We start from the raw sequence: 16,708 nt of genomic DNA, 5'->3' as shown, positions 1-16,708 counted from the left end.
ATAAGAAGTAGACACATTGGTCCCCTCTAGGGAAAGAAAAAAAGAAAAAAGAAAAAAACAACAACAAAAAACCAACAACAAAAAACCAGCCTCAAATGTTTTCTTGTTTTGAAGCAACAATTTCATGTCAAACTTTCATACTAATGTGTCTAAGAAATGGTACCAATATCACATGGGGACTGGGACATGTAGCTGACACTACTCCAGGATCCCACTTCTTCCTCTGTCTTAAGCTATTCAGAGAAATACAGGCCAGTTACTACAAATTTCACATGCTGATAATTTACTTACACTCCTGAAATCTATTTCTCTCAATACAGTAACTTAGTTTTTTTAAAGATACCAACATTGCTTTAAACCCACAAATCTCTGCCACTCAGAAATACTGATATTCTTAATAACCCATCAACCCATTAACCTCCTTTAACACTTGTCTGGCTTCCTCTTCTCCAAACCAATTTTAAGTAGGGAACAGGATTCCTTTTGTTTCTTTCATTTCTCATCCCACAACAGATGGCAAGGCTGGAGTAAGAGAAGCTGCAAAAAGTCTTCTCATCAAGTTACACCTGCTCACTGCCACAACCTATTCTTTTAATCACTCTGCTCCTTGTAACCAGTTCACAAAATTCTGTCAGATTTGCTCTTATTTCTTGCAATCCCCTTTCCTACACCACAAGGGGAGAAGTTATATTTTGGGGACAAACTCTAAAGTCTCAGTTTCAAGGACAGATTTCCGTGTGCAGCTCAAATATTCTATTCACAGTCAAGCTCAAAAGCATCTTTCCTGAGCTTCCCATTATTTGCAGAGATTATTTCTTCTCCAGAAGACAACATATATTACTAACAAAAAATGGAACCCCCAAGATTACCTTCTCAGTGCTGTAATCTGCTCATCTGTAAGTCCACCACTCTCTTCATGTATAATGTACAGTTTTTCCTTCAACTCGCTTGGTTTTATACGGAAACTTTTAAGAAAAATGTCTGAAGAAAAATTATTCTTAAATTACTTGGGAGAAAGGGAAGGAAAAATCACCTAAACTTTTCATATTTACTTTCCAGATGAAATAAAAATTAAATAATAAAATAAATAGTAAAATAAAATACCCCAAAAACACTTAGTAGCTGCTAACACTAAGACAAAAACTCCAGCTTCATATTTTCTTTAACTATATACCGCATTAGTCAAGCAAAAATACATTTCTGACTGAACACAGCCAATGATTAAGACAGAACTACCAAGATCCTGTTATCAGAGGGTACTCAAGTAGTTGCTATTATATATTTCTCTTGTACCCAGCACAACAATTAATTATATTTTTTTCCAAATAAAAATAAAATGTCTTGGTGCATTATAAAATGTTGAAGGCTAAAGAAATTTAAATTTCCATTTCTTTTTATTTTGTTTATTTGCTTAAATTTCTAGGAGTCAAAAGAATGTATGAAAGCAAAATGGGAAAGAAATGCTGGCTTCTTCCACACTGCCTAATATTCCAAACTCTGATGAAGAGTTTTTGTAATGTTTCAGATTTCTGTGCTGACCTGAGGCTGGCTCATAATGTGCACTATGATAGGAAAATGGAAATCAAACATCTCTTCCCCAAACAGGTGAAGAGCCATTTGTAAGGCTACTGCTCCCCAAAAGACTACTTTGTCTTGCCAGTTACTCTAATTACTGTCAGTCTCCATCATCATTACCAAAGGCTGAAGATAAAAAGGAAGAACGAGGAAGCGAACAGAGAAAGAAAAAAGGTTTAAATGCTTCAGTGTTGGCATGAAACTTGTCCCAGAATCTCTGCTGTGGCAGAATTCCTCTGAGCAGCACAAGGGGATTGGGAAGGAGAATTCAGGAAAGAGGTGTATGATTTACTTCCCCGCCCCCGCCCCTTTCTAAAAGGGAACAGAGTTTTTCAGGCTATAGGAACTTGCTGTGATCCAAGTCAGCTATTAATGACTCTCAGGAGACTGTTGGCCAATAGAGTATGTACCATTTATTCTTTCTATGACACAGCTTCCACACTTTAATTTTGTTATAATTTCTGAGCTTTACTGCTAAGCCTGGCAGAATCTTCCTTGTTTTCCCTCTTATGGTTTTTATGCCTTTTTATGGCGCATTTTAATCCCTGCATCTCTTCAGGTGGGGTGATGTCTACAGACTGTAACAGAGTGAATAACTCACAGTAAAATGTTGATTTTGAAATTCTCACAACCTGTCTACAAAGCATTTAATATTTTTTCAAACATTATCACTAGTTGAAATAAGCCACTGAATAAATTATAGTCATCAGATTTGCTGAAGTCTTTTTCTAGGCAAAAGGAATGTGTATATGTATGGGAAACTGGGTCTCGTGTAGAGAAAGACACCAATCAAGTCACAAAAGCTTTTATGTTAACCCCTAACTCAATTTTTCACCCACTAGATCTCATTCTTGGATCAACATATACATTGTAGTGTCTCCCAAAACTTTCTCCTTGGAAACCTGACAATGTTTTTCCTGTCTTCCTGACACCCTTTCCTCCATATTGTGGAAATTGATTTTGACTAATTATTTATTTGCATTTGGGCTTGAATTTAGTGTGGAGATCATCTCTCAGAACTCTCATTTTTCTCTGGTGTTCAGAAACCCAGTCAAATTCTCAAGAAATTTTAACTTACTGTTGTTTTGGTGCTTCACCTTTTTATTTGTTATTCAAGAGCTGTGGTTCACTTGCACTTGCAGAAAGATTAATCAGGATCCTCATGATCAAATTAACTTTTGATCTAGGTAATGTCCATTATAATAAGAATATGCCAAATATTTCACTGATGGGACTTTAAGGATAAGATGAAGAAACAGATGTAGAATGTCTTGATGAAAAAAGTTGCAAGAGGAACAGGATCAAAAGGAAAAATGGTGCCTTTTGCAAACCAAAAGAAATAATTTCCTCAAAGAAAATGCAATCATTTAGTAGATAAAAGTGCTATTACAGGATTCTTTTTATCTGCAACAGCACTTTTGTATCACTCACTTCCTTTTAACCCTTCAAATTGTTAGTCAACGGATGCAGTAATTCGTACAATTTATCTCCACTTACAATTCCCAATTAAAATTTACATAATCTCCAAAGTATAGTCCTTCTTATCAAAATACATAAAGATGAAATCGTTAAAACTTCAAAATTAGCTGCCCCAAGTTCTTTACACTTATACACTTATTTCTTAAAACCACTAGGTTCTAGAACTTTTTTGGAAAACCATTTCTATAATGGAAATCAGAGTAGTTTTTGAAGAACAATTACTCTTGTTCCTTTAATATCTACCACTTCTCATCACACAAATGGAAAGACCTTTACATCATTTTATTAGTAAGACCAGGACTATTTGTTGAATTGCTTCAGTAGCTGTGAAAGTCTGTTCTAGGTCAGGTCTTTGGCAGAATTGTACATGGGATTCAAGAGGGCAGGACCCTGTTCACAGTCATTCAAGACTTCTGTTCATATCCAAGCTATTGGCCAGAGAAAGGCCAAAAGAGTTGCTGCACCTGGCTTGCAGCTGTCTCAGAGGCTCCTTACCTACATGACACCTACATGAATATTCTTGAGCTCAGTGGAGGAGGGAGACAGAATACTGGGCTCAGCTACCAAGTTCTTTCTGTTGACTTCCAGCCCACAACATTTGAAGTCTTTGAAGTCAGAGTCTTAACATGGATTTCACAGGCATCATGCATGATTTTACATGTCTGTCCTAAGAAAACTCATGTGCTTGATGGCACATACACATTTTGTACAAAAAGAGGAGGCACTAGGTGCTTCTACTCCTCATCATTAAGGGCCACATTTAGAGCAAGTGAGCCATGAGGTCTGTTTTTACCAATGAGTAGAGAGGCATGGAATTAAAATGTGATTTAGACACAAGCTTGTCTTCTTTGCCTATTGAATGGCAAACAGAAAATGCATGCAGTGCTCACCCCAGGCTTCCAGAGAGGAGTACACTAACAAACTTACTGAAGTTATGTGCAACTTTTCGGTCTAATATGATGTGCTGATTCACTGAAGGTTCATTGCCTGAAAAAACTGCCATGTCCTGGATCTGGAACTGATCACAGAGCCGGGATACATCTATTTTCTTCTTGCATGGGTCACATGATCCCCAAACAGATTTTTGAATCTAAAAAGATAGGAGTGACAGAGTCAACAAAAAGCCAAAAGAACAGAGTCACTTTGTTCCATCCAAACATACAGAAGGGCAGCTAGGTTGTTTTGTGGCAGTGCTGTACCTCTATATAACTATACATGTGATACAGGCTACAATATTTTCTTCCTTTAACAGCTGCCATCACTTTTGTCCTCACCTTATCGCAAGGAACAACATCCCAGTGAAAGGCTTTGGTTCTCTTTGTCGATGGAGCGAGGCTGCAGGGCTGCAGGAACACAGGTGGGGCTGGTGGTACCTCTGCCTTACTTGTGGGAAGTAAAAGAGGTGGTGATGCTGGGGCTGTGTCTGCCTCTACAGGCTTTGTCTGGGGGCTTGAAGGCTTGTTCAGACTTTTTTTGGCAGAACTCACACCAAAGTGGAGAGCCTTCTCTTTCTGTTCATTCATAGGTACAGTCAAATCTTCATAATCAGCTTCAGAGGAGGTGCATCCTTGAGATCCCTCCCAGGGCAGTGAGGCATCCTTGCACAGTGAACAGTTCCTTTCTATGAGAGACACCCATTCCTTCTGGAGCTTGCTAACTTCCTCTGTCCTGGTATTATGGACAGTAAGGGGTATTCGAAATCTGAAATTTAAGAATGTCATATATAAATGCAAGGAAGTGTAAATAACATGCTGACTAATACACACAGATATTTCTTATTTAAGCAGAATGATGTTCAGCAGCTTTACTTGTCAAAGGAGCCCAGTGCTGCTGACTCTGACCTCTTCAGAGAGAGTTAATAGCTTACGTGTCTAAGGCAAGAGAGCTGAAGTTTTGCCATGTATTGACTTTGTGGTGCAGTTACCTCGTAATTCCTCTTCTCCACCTTGGGGGAAGGTGAACAATGTGCTGGGTCTCACTGTGCTTGCTGCACAAGCTAGTCAGAACCTGTTCACACATCTGTCCTATCAACCTGAACAATATATGTCTTCATTGGCTCCTGACATGACAGCTAGACAAGTCTTTGTGGGCAGTATTTGAATGTATCTTCTCAATTCCACGAAGTGGTACTTTTGATTCCTCCTCAAAATACTCATCAAAACACTGGAGAGCAATGGGAGGGGGTATCTATGTAATTCTGATATCCTCTTTTCTCCATTGTTGTATTCTGTTCTGGAACACTAAGATTCTCTTTTGTTTCACCTTGTTTTCAGGAGTTCTGCTTTAACTAATTATAAATTACCAACTATACTTACAAATAATTGTGTTCTTTGGTCTGGACTGCAAAGGTACTGCATCCATTCTCCTTGCTGACACTCACATTACCACCTGACAAATTAATTGTATTTGTTACAAGGTCTGCAGGCTTGTTGTTTCCTCCCAGGCCAATGCAATATAAAGTCAGTTCTCCTTCACGTAGTTGTACCAAGCACCTGAAGGACAAGGAATGGAGATACAGTTCATTCTTCACTGACTACTTATTTACACAAACCTTGCCCTTGTTAAAGCATTTTCTAATGTCAATGAGTCTCCACATTTTTATGTGTAACAGCTATGGAACAGTCAAAAAGTATCAATACTATAGCATAAAACCTTTGAGATAAGGGGTTCTTATTCTCATCTGACACATAAGTAATTTGTGACATAAAATAAGAAGTTCTGGCCTGCCATGTCTAATGACAGAGCTAAAACTAAGATTTTACTTTTGACTAAAAAATCACTCAAGCCCTGCTAATTTATTAGCCACACTCTGTCCACTCTATTTATTCTTGTTTATTTGGGATGGTGGGTCTTTTGGACCATGAGCTTTTAAAGGACTCACTATGTGACTGAGCAGCTCTTTATATGAAAGGCTTCAGAATTTCTGTCTTTCAGGTTTCCCTGCCACCAAGTTATAAACAAGTCACCATAATACAAGGTAGTGCACAACCATGTATCTCTCCCTCTTGGAAAAGCCTCTGTGCATGCTCTTACTCCATGAGGATAGATCCTGATCCCCTCCTCTTTCCAATGAGCCACTTGGCAGGAAAGGGTCAAAGTATTCTGCTGTCTAGGACTTCCATCAGAAGTGACTGTGCCAAACTTTGGCTGTTACCTATTTAAATGATACATGAATGCTGGCAGAAATTGCCTGAACATAGACAGCTTCTATTACAGCAGAATCTTCTGCTTCAGTCTCTCCTCTAGGATTCTGCCCTGCTCCTTATAAAAAAGGTCCCACATTCACCAACAGCAGGGCTTTACTGTATGTGCATTTTATTCTTATTTCAGCATTTGCATTCTCATTTTTCTTGAGGGTTATTGCGTTTCTTTATCATTCTGACAGTTCTATCAGACCTCTCTTTTCCTCCACTCTCTCTTCAAGGTGTGGCTAGCTGATTAAGGTGTTCTATGAGGAATTTAAATAAGTTTAGCTGCTCCAAAAGAATTAAACATAAAATATAAATTGCATCTATTCCCACATAAACAGTCAAAGTGATAAGACTTGTTTAATGGAGCTGGCAGTTATATTGATCTCTCCTTTCTTTAAAGCAGGGACTTAGAGCTTAATCGGATCTCCAGATGTTTCCACCATTAGTTACTTTGCCAAGAAAAAAAAAAAAGGAAAAAGAAAAAAAAAAAAAGAGAGGATTAATATCAAGGAGAAGGCAACAAGGGCTTTGCTTCACAAGATAAATAAAAATCAATTTTTGTTTGTTAACAAACTTGTTAAACATTGCAAGGTAACAAATCCTGGACACTTGAGGATATTGTTTACAAGACATACAGTGGTAGTCTTCTAAAAACAATTAAAATCATTTTCTGTGAAGTCTTTTGAGATAATTGCCCTGTGCAGATAATTACAATGTTAAATTTTTTCATTCGTTTTTGCTAAACAGATTTTTTTCTCTCTCTCTTTCTCTCCCTTGATAATATAAGCAATTTCCAGGTATATTCCTTACCTGCTTTTCCATGTTTTTTCTCCTTTTCCTTATGACTGAATATGGAGTAAAAAATAAAGAGGTAAACAAAGTCCCAGCGTTAAAAACACCCTGAGCACCATCACCATTCTATGTGTGTGTCAGTAATGCACACAGCAGTGTCTAGCACCAGAACTTCATTTTGGTGGGCATCACCATTGCTCTAACAGCTAATTCCAATGTTTTAATCTCATGCAGATTTGGCATCCATTTTAACTTTAAAAAGCAATTAAATAATTAACTCATTATCAGCTAATTCAAATCTTGTAGAATTTATTAGAAATTTTAACAAAATCTGTAGCCCAGTAGTTATGAAAATGCAGTTCATACTTCACCCATTCAGTGGATGTAGAAGTGTTTCGTTGCAAATCCAGAAGTCCTTCATGTATCAGGTCATATTCTGCAGGTCTTTCAGAGCAGGACTCTGCTGGTCTCTTGTATGAATTGCCCTGTATAACTCGGCTCAGAAGGTATATTATCTATATAGCAAGTAGCAGCAGAGAGAGAGTATATTTTCCGTGTTAATTCCCTTCAATAACACATTAATAGATATTTTTTTTTCATGTATAAAAATGATAGCCAACATCATAAGCAGCAGGTACAAGAAATAAATGTAAAATAAATTGGGTCTTTCAGTGATGCTAAACTACTTAACTGCCATTTAGTTTTATGTCCACAGTTCTAAACCCGTCAGTGTAAGGAGAATGTAATTTTATTCTGAAGGGGTTACTGTAAAACATAATTTTACTGTTTTAATTTGTAAACAAAGCAATCTATGGCAAAGTTTCTCTTCAGCTCAGTTCAAGCCCAAACAGTCCCTGATTGATTTAACCTGAAATCTCAAACAAACTCGCAGAAGAATGAAGGCTTGCCTGCAGTTAAAAATAGCATGGATTAAGGTAGGTATGAATTTAAAGCCATCTTTTTGCCATATTTGAGTATTCTTACTACAGAACACAAGTATCTTCTTGAGCACTTCTGCTAAATGTACTGTATTTTGAAAATTAAACTAATCAACCATGTGGTACTGTTCATCTGGAATAAAAGTTTCTGCAGGTGGAGTGAACAGTTCAGTTTTATGAGGGATGAATCCCACTTTGAAAAAACCCTTAAAAATGGGTCCCAGCAGAAGTTTGGATACCAACTCTTACATGCTGCTTGAGACTTTGAACCTCAACCTAAATTGTGCAGCTAGCTGCAGCACCTCAGCAGTGGGATGACACCAACTCCAAGACTTGATCACCTCTGAAAACGTGAGATCTCTGCATTCAGGTGAAAAGCTTGTGCTAATGTCATGACTTGAGTTTCTCAAGTTTCAGTCTACAGTTTAATTATATTAACTACTTGGAATATTTAATTGAAATAGAACTCAAAAGGAGCCAAGACCTCAAAATGAAACAGCTCATACAAAATCTTGCAATGCTGAATCCTTTAATCAAAAAAATACCTCCTTGTACCTAGGCTGTCTTCTTCTGATAATTTGTATTATTTCAGTACATTTTATGGAAAAATATAAACTACTATGTCTCTCTTTTCACAGTATCAGGATGGCCTTGTTCATTCCTCTTGAAAGCATGCATTTTAATAAATATCTTATATATAGGGGGAAATGCTTAGATCATTTCAATCAAGATTCAAATGTGCATGTCATAAACTTTGTTGGCTTGTTTTAATACAATTTCAGACCAACTACAGTCAAGGTGTAGTTGAAGACATGCATCCACTTTCACATCACATCTTGAGCTGCCTTTACATCTTCAGCCCTAGTGCACTGTAGCAAAATCCTAAGGCCAAACTCTGTCGTGAACTCACATTCCTTTTGTTCTATGTATGAACATGCACAGAATAAAGGCATTCCTACCTGTTTGCTGGCACAATGCACAGCATAACGATTGCCATTCATGATTGGAACCTGCTGGGTACTACCATAACATTATCTTTTATTTATAGCAAACTGTCTATGACATTATAAAAACTTACCTTCCTTTTATCATCAAGAGACACTGCTTCCAGCTCATAATCTTGTCGCCCATGAAACACAATGCTGAAGCGTCTCCTTTCAGTGTCTTCACAGGCTTTGACTTGTGAGAAAGGGAACTGCTTCTTAATAATTCCTTTTTCAATGTTAAAAATGGTCTTTGAGTTGAAATCAATCTGGAATAGAAAGTTCTTTGTTACTTGACTCCATCAGGCCTCTTCATTGAAAGGGAAAGACAGCATCTCCATTATTGCCATGCAAGGGCGTTTAGATAAAGGACCAGCTTAGAATATGCATCTATCTTGTCATGGAGTAGCATAAAAAATGACATTCCATCATCATGATACTGTACTATCTTTGTTTTAGTCACAAAACAAACAGATATTCATTGTAACATTGTTTCCCTTTCAATGAATATGCATCAGTTTATCCCTCCGAAATACTATTTCTTTTGAAATTCTTGTCTCCTACAATCCAGGGCAAAAACTTCCCATTCAGCAGCTGGGGTAGCACAAACTGATGTCATGACCGTCTCAGGAAAGATTCAATTACTAACAGCTTCAACCTATGCCCCAACACTAACATGAAGAGGAGGTGGTTATTTTTATAACAGCTGCTCCTGTGTCAGGAAAGAGGATACAACTGAGAAATTATTTTCTGATATAAATATTACTAGGATTTGTTTTAGATCTTATCTAACACATTTTTGCCTGTATATACATATACACATATATGTGCACATATAGCTGAAGGGAGAAATTATAATAGACAGTAAAGTTCTTTTATTGCTGTTTTACAGCTGTAACAATTAAAAATTGTTTGCTTCAAAATAGGATTATTGTTCTTCCACTGCACAATCTGTATCTGCAGTGTTAAAAACTGGTACAGACAGATTTCTGTATCTGTTCTATGTGTCAGTCCCTGCTGAGGAGAAACAGCTGTTAATACAATAAGATGTGAATATTATCTGACTGTCCAGCTTCAGTGAATGCAGCCCACAGAGAAGACAAACTCAGAAGTCTCAGATCTCACTTGAATTAGATATTTACCTTTGGTCTCAAATGATTCTTGCCACTTTTTATCCCCATAGTGCAGAGCACACCAACCAAATGCTAACAGTGGCCTTTTCCCCAGTCTGTTTATAGCAGGAACTCTCCAAAGCAGAACAATTCTCATTATTATCTCTGACTTTTGAAGGCTGTTGGTAACTACAGAAATTTAATTAAACTACTCTAGATCCACAGACTGATAACTTCCACATCTAATATAGCTTTCTTCTTTTTCCATCACCTTTATGTCTAAACAAGTACTCTTTTAATTCCAAAAACTGGCAGATATTGAAAAAAATAAGAAGCTTATGCTTTCTACACTTAGGATGTAGTAAACAAAACAACACCCTCTAGCAAGTGTGACTTGGACTTGCTCATTAGCAAATTTTGTCCAAACTGCAGGAAAAATTCAGTGAAACCCAGGTTCCTGAAAACAACATTAAACCTTGTCACTGACTTCATTAAACCAGAAAAGCACCATTAGGTTTATTAATCAGTTGCTTTCATATTGGGCAAGCCATGAAAGCCTTAAGGGTTCATGGTATAAAAAAAAGGTTCCATGGGACAGAGCAACCAGACATGAAATGTATAATCTGACAATATCCCAGGAATGTTTATTCCCAAGGTTTTAGAGAGTGGAGAAGAAGTGATGTCCTATCAAAAGGGATTGCTATTTAAGTATGTCTGCATCATTTGTGTGTATTTGCTGTTGCTAACTAATAAGAACAACTCCCAGGCAGAACCTATAACACTCAATAATCTTTGTGATAAATCATGTTTCTTAGACCATCGAGTCCCTCCCAGGCACTCAGTAGAGGGAGTTTCAGATACTACGCCCAGAATACTGTTGATGTAAAAGGTAGAATGTTCAACATCTTATACCTCTCAGACAGGTCTCTGAACCACAAGGTGTTTTAAGCTATCTCATAACATTTACCAAGCAACTCAAATGTCTTATCTTTTTTATGTATTGCTTCAAAAGGGAGAATTTTTAAAGCTACCTGCAAAATCCGTTTCTGCCACCGATAGTGCTTGTATTTGTAGATAACAAAGTTAAATTGAGAGCCAATCAGCAAATCCTGTGCATCCTGAAAAACAAAACAGAAATCAGCAATATGTCCAACACTGTGCTAATCTTTGCCCACTTATATCCAGTCATGTTCTCAGGTGAAATTTTCCTCAGTGAACAGTGTTTAAACAGTGCTGGAAGCTCTGCAGAAGAACTCCACATTTTTATACATGGAAGCACCATCCTGAGCTGATTTTCAAAATCAGAAAATATCCACAAGTCCAGCTGAACTAATGAAGGGACCACAGTTTGGGATGGAAGGTGAGAGGGAGAGCAGAGAGCAAGAAGAGTGGGAGGAAGAGAACAGAACTCATGGGTTGTACTAAACACATTTCAAAACACTAGTACCAGCACTTTATTAAATGGGTTAAGTAGCAAACAAGAACCATACGTGACTTTAAAGAAAAATAATTACAGACCCTTGAATGGAGAGCACAAAAGGGAAGATCTTTGTGCCTTATAAGAGGGTTTGCAATTTGTTATCTGGCCCCTTACAACAGCTATGCCATGGGCATGGAAAATTACTAATTTTATAATCTTCAGGAAAATGCTGGGAAGTTCATGATCCAGGTATATTAAATTTGATTTAGTTCAAATAATTAGTAATCACAAAAAACCTGGATGCAGCAAAAGTAGAAAAGGAGTCCTTTCTCTTCTTACTCTGAGAATGTATTTCCATGTAGTCTTACACTGCTGAGTTTAATATTTTTGTTGACTGCAGCCCTCCTGCAAAACTTGCACTGCTTTTTCATTAGTATTTATTTTTGCTTCTCCTACATCTTTCCAGCCAAGAAGTTAATAAGCAGTTCAGAAAGTTATTTTTAAAAATTCCAGGAAGCACTGGGTTTATCTCAGAATCACTACAAGCTCCTGCAGGGAAAAAGATTTCAGATGGTGCCATTAGCACATCATAAGATTTCACCATTTCCTAGAGATGCTCCCATAGAGAGGCTGATTCAAAACTCCAGAGGAGAAGGGGAAAGAGAGTGAAAATTACTCCAAAGAATTCTCTACTGGCACTTCTGTGGTGATGAGGGACAGAGACTGCAACGAGAGAGATACTGGACAGGGATTATGGAAAGGAGTACAAGGCTGATGTATCAACATATACGATTAATGTACTCCTCATTTTCAAACCACTTCCACTTTGTCAACTTCCACTTTTCTCAGGAAAAGAACTTCTATGCTTTCTATTACATGGAAATATGCTAATGATCCATGTCTGGTTCTCAGTGAAAAGATGAAGGCCTTAACAGCAGAAAAATGAAAATTTTTTCTCAATCTGATCTTTAAGCCACCTTTACACTGATTCTGCTTTTGCCCAATGGAAGGTCAGAGTCAACCATAAACAATGTCAGAACTGAAGTCACACTGGCCAAGGCTTTTCACTTTGTAGACATCTGTTCTTGTGGCCACACATAACACTGAGTTGTATTCTGCTGACCAGTCATGCCTCAAGGACAACCCAACACTAGAAGATCCCTCAGAGATTAGACTCATCATTTTCCTGAGGTGCTTCACAATATCAGCTCAAGGATTTTGCCCTTCATTTGTTACAGCACTTGAAGTTGCACTTGGAAGAACAGAACTCATATGGGTACATCTGATCTAGATTTCAACTACTTAACCCAGGTAACGACATTAGTGCAGCTGCAGCATCTACATGGAATATCCATGGATACAGGTAGCATTAGCCATTAGTACCTAACATATTTGATTACAAACTGGAATATATATGTTTGCACAAGTTCCACCTGCATCTTTGAAAGCAGTACAGACATGCTGCTAACATTCAACCAGGCTTTCCAGAACATGCTCACACATTTGGATGTCTTGCAAAATAGATCAAAGGAATGACCTTACCTTTTCAGCATACACCTCTTTCTGTGCCAACTGCAAAGCTCCTTCAATGCTCACTTCTTTATTTTTCACCATGTTCATAATTTTGAGGATTTTTTCCTGGTTTAACTTGGGAAAAAAAATAAGTCAATCAAATGTTTTTTTCATCTGGCTATTGAGGATACAGAGTGCTTGTGACAGTTACAGCTATGGCCCCTGCCATAAAATTACAATTTCACTCATATTTTATGTTCTGTCGACAACCTGCCCAGCAAATATAATCTCCCTTTGATACCTGGTGAGAGTCCAGAAGATATCAAATATACAGGGGCTTTTAAATTTTTAGAAGATGGGGTGGCAATATCTGGAGATAGAACTGCCAGGAGGAAATCTTTTTTAGTTTGAAAATCTGGCAAGTGAAAACATCAATTTTACATGCTTGCCTGTGTCTTACCCTTAGTGTAAAGTACAGCACACAGGCAACATGAAAGCAAAATCATTCAAAATTTCCAGGATAAAGGGGGAGAAAATTGACGTTGGTACCAGCAGGTACAGCTGTCGTGTGAACTTATCTAAATACATTAGAAGGCTGGCGTTACATTTCCCCTTTCTTTTACCAAAACCAGAGGTTACACTGTCAATAAGCTTACACACAAGTTTGTAACTCTTCAGTGAACCAGGTGCCAAACAGGGAAAAAAGGCAAATGGAGTAACCAGTGACCCAGAACTTCTGCAACTTACACTGTCAGTAAAGCTCTTTCAGACTTTGTAGAAGGAATGAGCAGCCTCCCTCTGAGGCAGACCAAAGAGTTCCCTCATGCAATATCCATTCCTCAACAGCAGCAGAATTGGAAATTTGGAAGGAGTGTGCAGGTTTTACCATCTGAGCTCATGAACTTGTGATTTTGTTACCAAGTAACTTAGCTACAATAGACCATTGTTTCCTACTCTCTGGAGAGTGAGCTCACCATGAGAAGAAAGATTTTACTGTAGTAACTTTTCTTTCAAATTCTCTTTTTCAGACTCTTCCACATGGACATCCAGGTGAAGAGCCCTCCCAGGAGCATTTCCCAGACTGTGCAAGACCAGTGGGAAGCAGCAGGGAAGCTGTCAGGAGACCAACACATTCAGAGCAAGGAGGCTCAAAACACCTCAGCACTGCAAACAAACCTGAATTTGGCTGCCACAGGGATGAGGCACCAAGATCTGGAATGTGTTTAGCTCTTCCTGCCATAGGACAAGGAAGGCAAAGAGCTAATGCCAAGTATCCCTAGGGAGCCAGGCCAGCTGCCCTGGAGCCAGAGGGCACATAGAAACCAGAGCCCCTGAGAGCTGCCAATTTTGCCACCTGAAATTCATGATTGCTACCTCCAGCAGCAGCCACCAAGCTCCTTCCCAGCCCTCTGGGGCAGGCAGAGCAGGCAGCAGCTGCTTTGCCACCCCAGTACCTTCCTGTCCTAACCAGTCACCTGCTGTTTAACTACACCCACAGCTCTCCACAGATAAAGTAGCTTCCCTGCTAAAAACCCCAGCAATGCTGCCTCACAGCAGAACAAGGCCATCTTCACCCACCAAAGCACCACAGACAGTCACCTGGCACAGGCCTGATGGGTAACATAAAAATAGCCAGTCACACCACAGGGGTCAGGGACCAGTAAATCCACAGGCTCTCTCTTTTTCAGAGCCCCACTACACCAAACCCACTTTAGCTCACTGAATTTCTAACATCTCAACCAGTTTCTGATCAACAGACACACAGAGTGTTTTTACAGCCTACAAATAAAACTGGGAGTAAAAGAAGAAGAAATATTTTGGTTTTAAAGCCTTGGAATTTTCAATGCTAATATAAAGGTAACTTATGGAATAGCTCCCAGCTGCAAATAATAATGTGAACAGTGAGGAAAGAATGAAAGCAGTCTGATAATTCATTCACACTTGCTGAGGCACAGAAGGTTCCTACAATGACCTCCACATTCTGTATTTGAATTTTAAATGGCCATATATTTACACCACACACACACTGTATACTATTAGATCTTAACAAGATAATTCCCCACTGTACAGGCTCTGTGTAAGCAAACAAGAATATGGATATATTTGAATTGAAAAATACAGTTTCCTTAAGGCTCTGCCAGCTTTAAAATGCAAGCTCATATTTACACAGGATAACAATTCTTGATAGGAAATTGCATAAAATTTTTGCAACTGTTGGGTCTTTTTGTATGAGAAGGATTCAAAGATTTTGAGGCAGGATGATAATGATAACATAAAAGGCACATATGTCAAAAGCACAGCCTGATTAACATAAATAAGAGAAGTATTTAATTACTTTGCTTCAATACACAAGTAATTCCATGAATAAGCTCAGCTCTCATTCAAATCTCATGGTGTTGTCCAGCTACACAATGTTCTGTGAACATCTGCAGGGATGCTACTGAGAGTGACCAAGAAAACAAGAGTTTCAGCTTGGAAAATATGATGCCTTGAAATTTTTTTCTCAGATGCAGGTGAGGATGTAGATGATTTGGTTCAGCATCCCTGTTCTCCTGCAAGCACACACAGTGCTCTGCAGAGCCCCAAGCACTGGATATCTTAAGGTCTGTCTTTCTGGCCAAATATTCTACTTGGGATCAAGAAAATTTGCCACAACATCTCTACCAAAACTAGGATATTTTCTTTTACTTTACCATGTTTCTTTTTTGCATTGCTGAAAATTTTCAAAATAATTTTTTTGGTTTGGAGTTTCAGCTTTTTTTTTTTTTTTTTTACCCAAAAAAATGGCAGAAGTGAATGCATTTTTGCCTCTGTTCAACCCTTCGTTCTGCTTACCTGCACCAAACTCCTTTAGACTTGAATGAAATTCTGCCCAAGACAGGAACATCTCTTAATTTGCTTAATAATGTATGAAGAAAAATGCTCATAAAAGATACGCAAATCATTTTGTATATGGAAAATTCAGGGTGGTTAGTTCAAGTTAGACTTTTGACAGTTAATGCATTCCCCAGAGAGCACACAAAAGACAGTGCTTGGTACAGGTTATTTTTAACAGCACCCTGTTTTAACATCTCTGTTAACTCTGTTTCTCTCTGCACATATGTAAGCAAGAGGGAAACATTTCAAAAGACAAGAGAGAGGCAAAGAAGGCATTTTCAATTTATGAGAACTGTCAAAATTATTTGTCAGAAGTCTCTCTGGCTCGTTTAGGTTTTTGACAGCCACACGTTAGCATGGTATTTTTACTTGCAAACAAGACTTGAGTAACACGTCCTGACCTTTATCATTTTGTATCTGTGGGGCTTTTCTCTCAGCATGCCACGATTTCTGTAATGCTCATTCTTGTAGGGTTTCTTGTTGCATTTTTTTCTTAAAAAGAAACAATTTTTGTTGTATTATCCACTGAAATGCCACTAAGTCAGATTGTGTTACATTGTCTAATAGAATGTGACTGGTGCAACCAAACAGAAGGTTTTATACAAAGTTGGAAAACAAAATTTGAAAAAAATTAAATGCTTCTATTATCAAGCATGCACATTAAATAAATACACGAGATTACATCAATAATGCATTAATTTATCTACCAGGTTAAGAAGATTGTTTAATTCAGATAAAATTTTCAACACCCACACAAAATTCAGTATAACCATCTAAGTGATTTGAAAGCAAAAAATCAACCCTCACAATTGAAGGAAGAACGTGGGGC

General features: G+C 38.0%; 1 protein-coding gene across 1 annotated transcript in view; it reads right to left on the bottom strand.

Moving 5' to 3' along the window:
• The window catches only part of CBLN4 (cerebellin 4 precursor), a 45,928-nt gene extending 30,833 nt beyond the window's left edge, over positions 1–15,095 (bottom strand). The window contains exons 1-6 of the mRNA XM_009998757.1: positions 14,723–15,095; positions 13,033–13,137; positions 11,102–11,188; positions 9,054–9,227; positions 3,982–4,144; positions 3,554–3,674 (exon numbers count right to left, since the gene is read on the bottom strand). Coding sequence (XP_009997059.1) covers positions 3,554–3,674; positions 3,982–4,144; positions 9,054–9,227; positions 11,102–11,188; positions 13,033–13,110 — 623 coding nt within the window. The 5' untranslated portion in view covers positions 13,111–13,137; positions 14,723–15,095. The remainder of the gene's footprint in view (positions 1–3,553; positions 3,675–3,981; positions 4,145–9,053; positions 9,228–11,101; positions 11,189–13,032; positions 13,138–14,722) is intronic.
• Between the last annotated feature and the right edge of the window lie 1,613 nt (positions 15,096–16,708).

This window comes from Chaetura pelagica, unplaced genomic scaffold (genome assembly GCF_000747805.2).
Source record: "Chaetura pelagica isolate M959 unplaced genomic scaffold, ChaPel_1.0 scaffold275, whole genome shotgun sequence".
In the NCBI taxonomy this organism is placed as follows: domain Eukaryota; kingdom Metazoa; phylum Chordata; class Aves; order Apodiformes; family Apodidae; genus Chaetura; species Chaetura pelagica.
The sequence above is the reverse complement of the archived record's forward strand: the minus strand, read 5'-3'. Positions and strand labels throughout refer to the sequence as shown.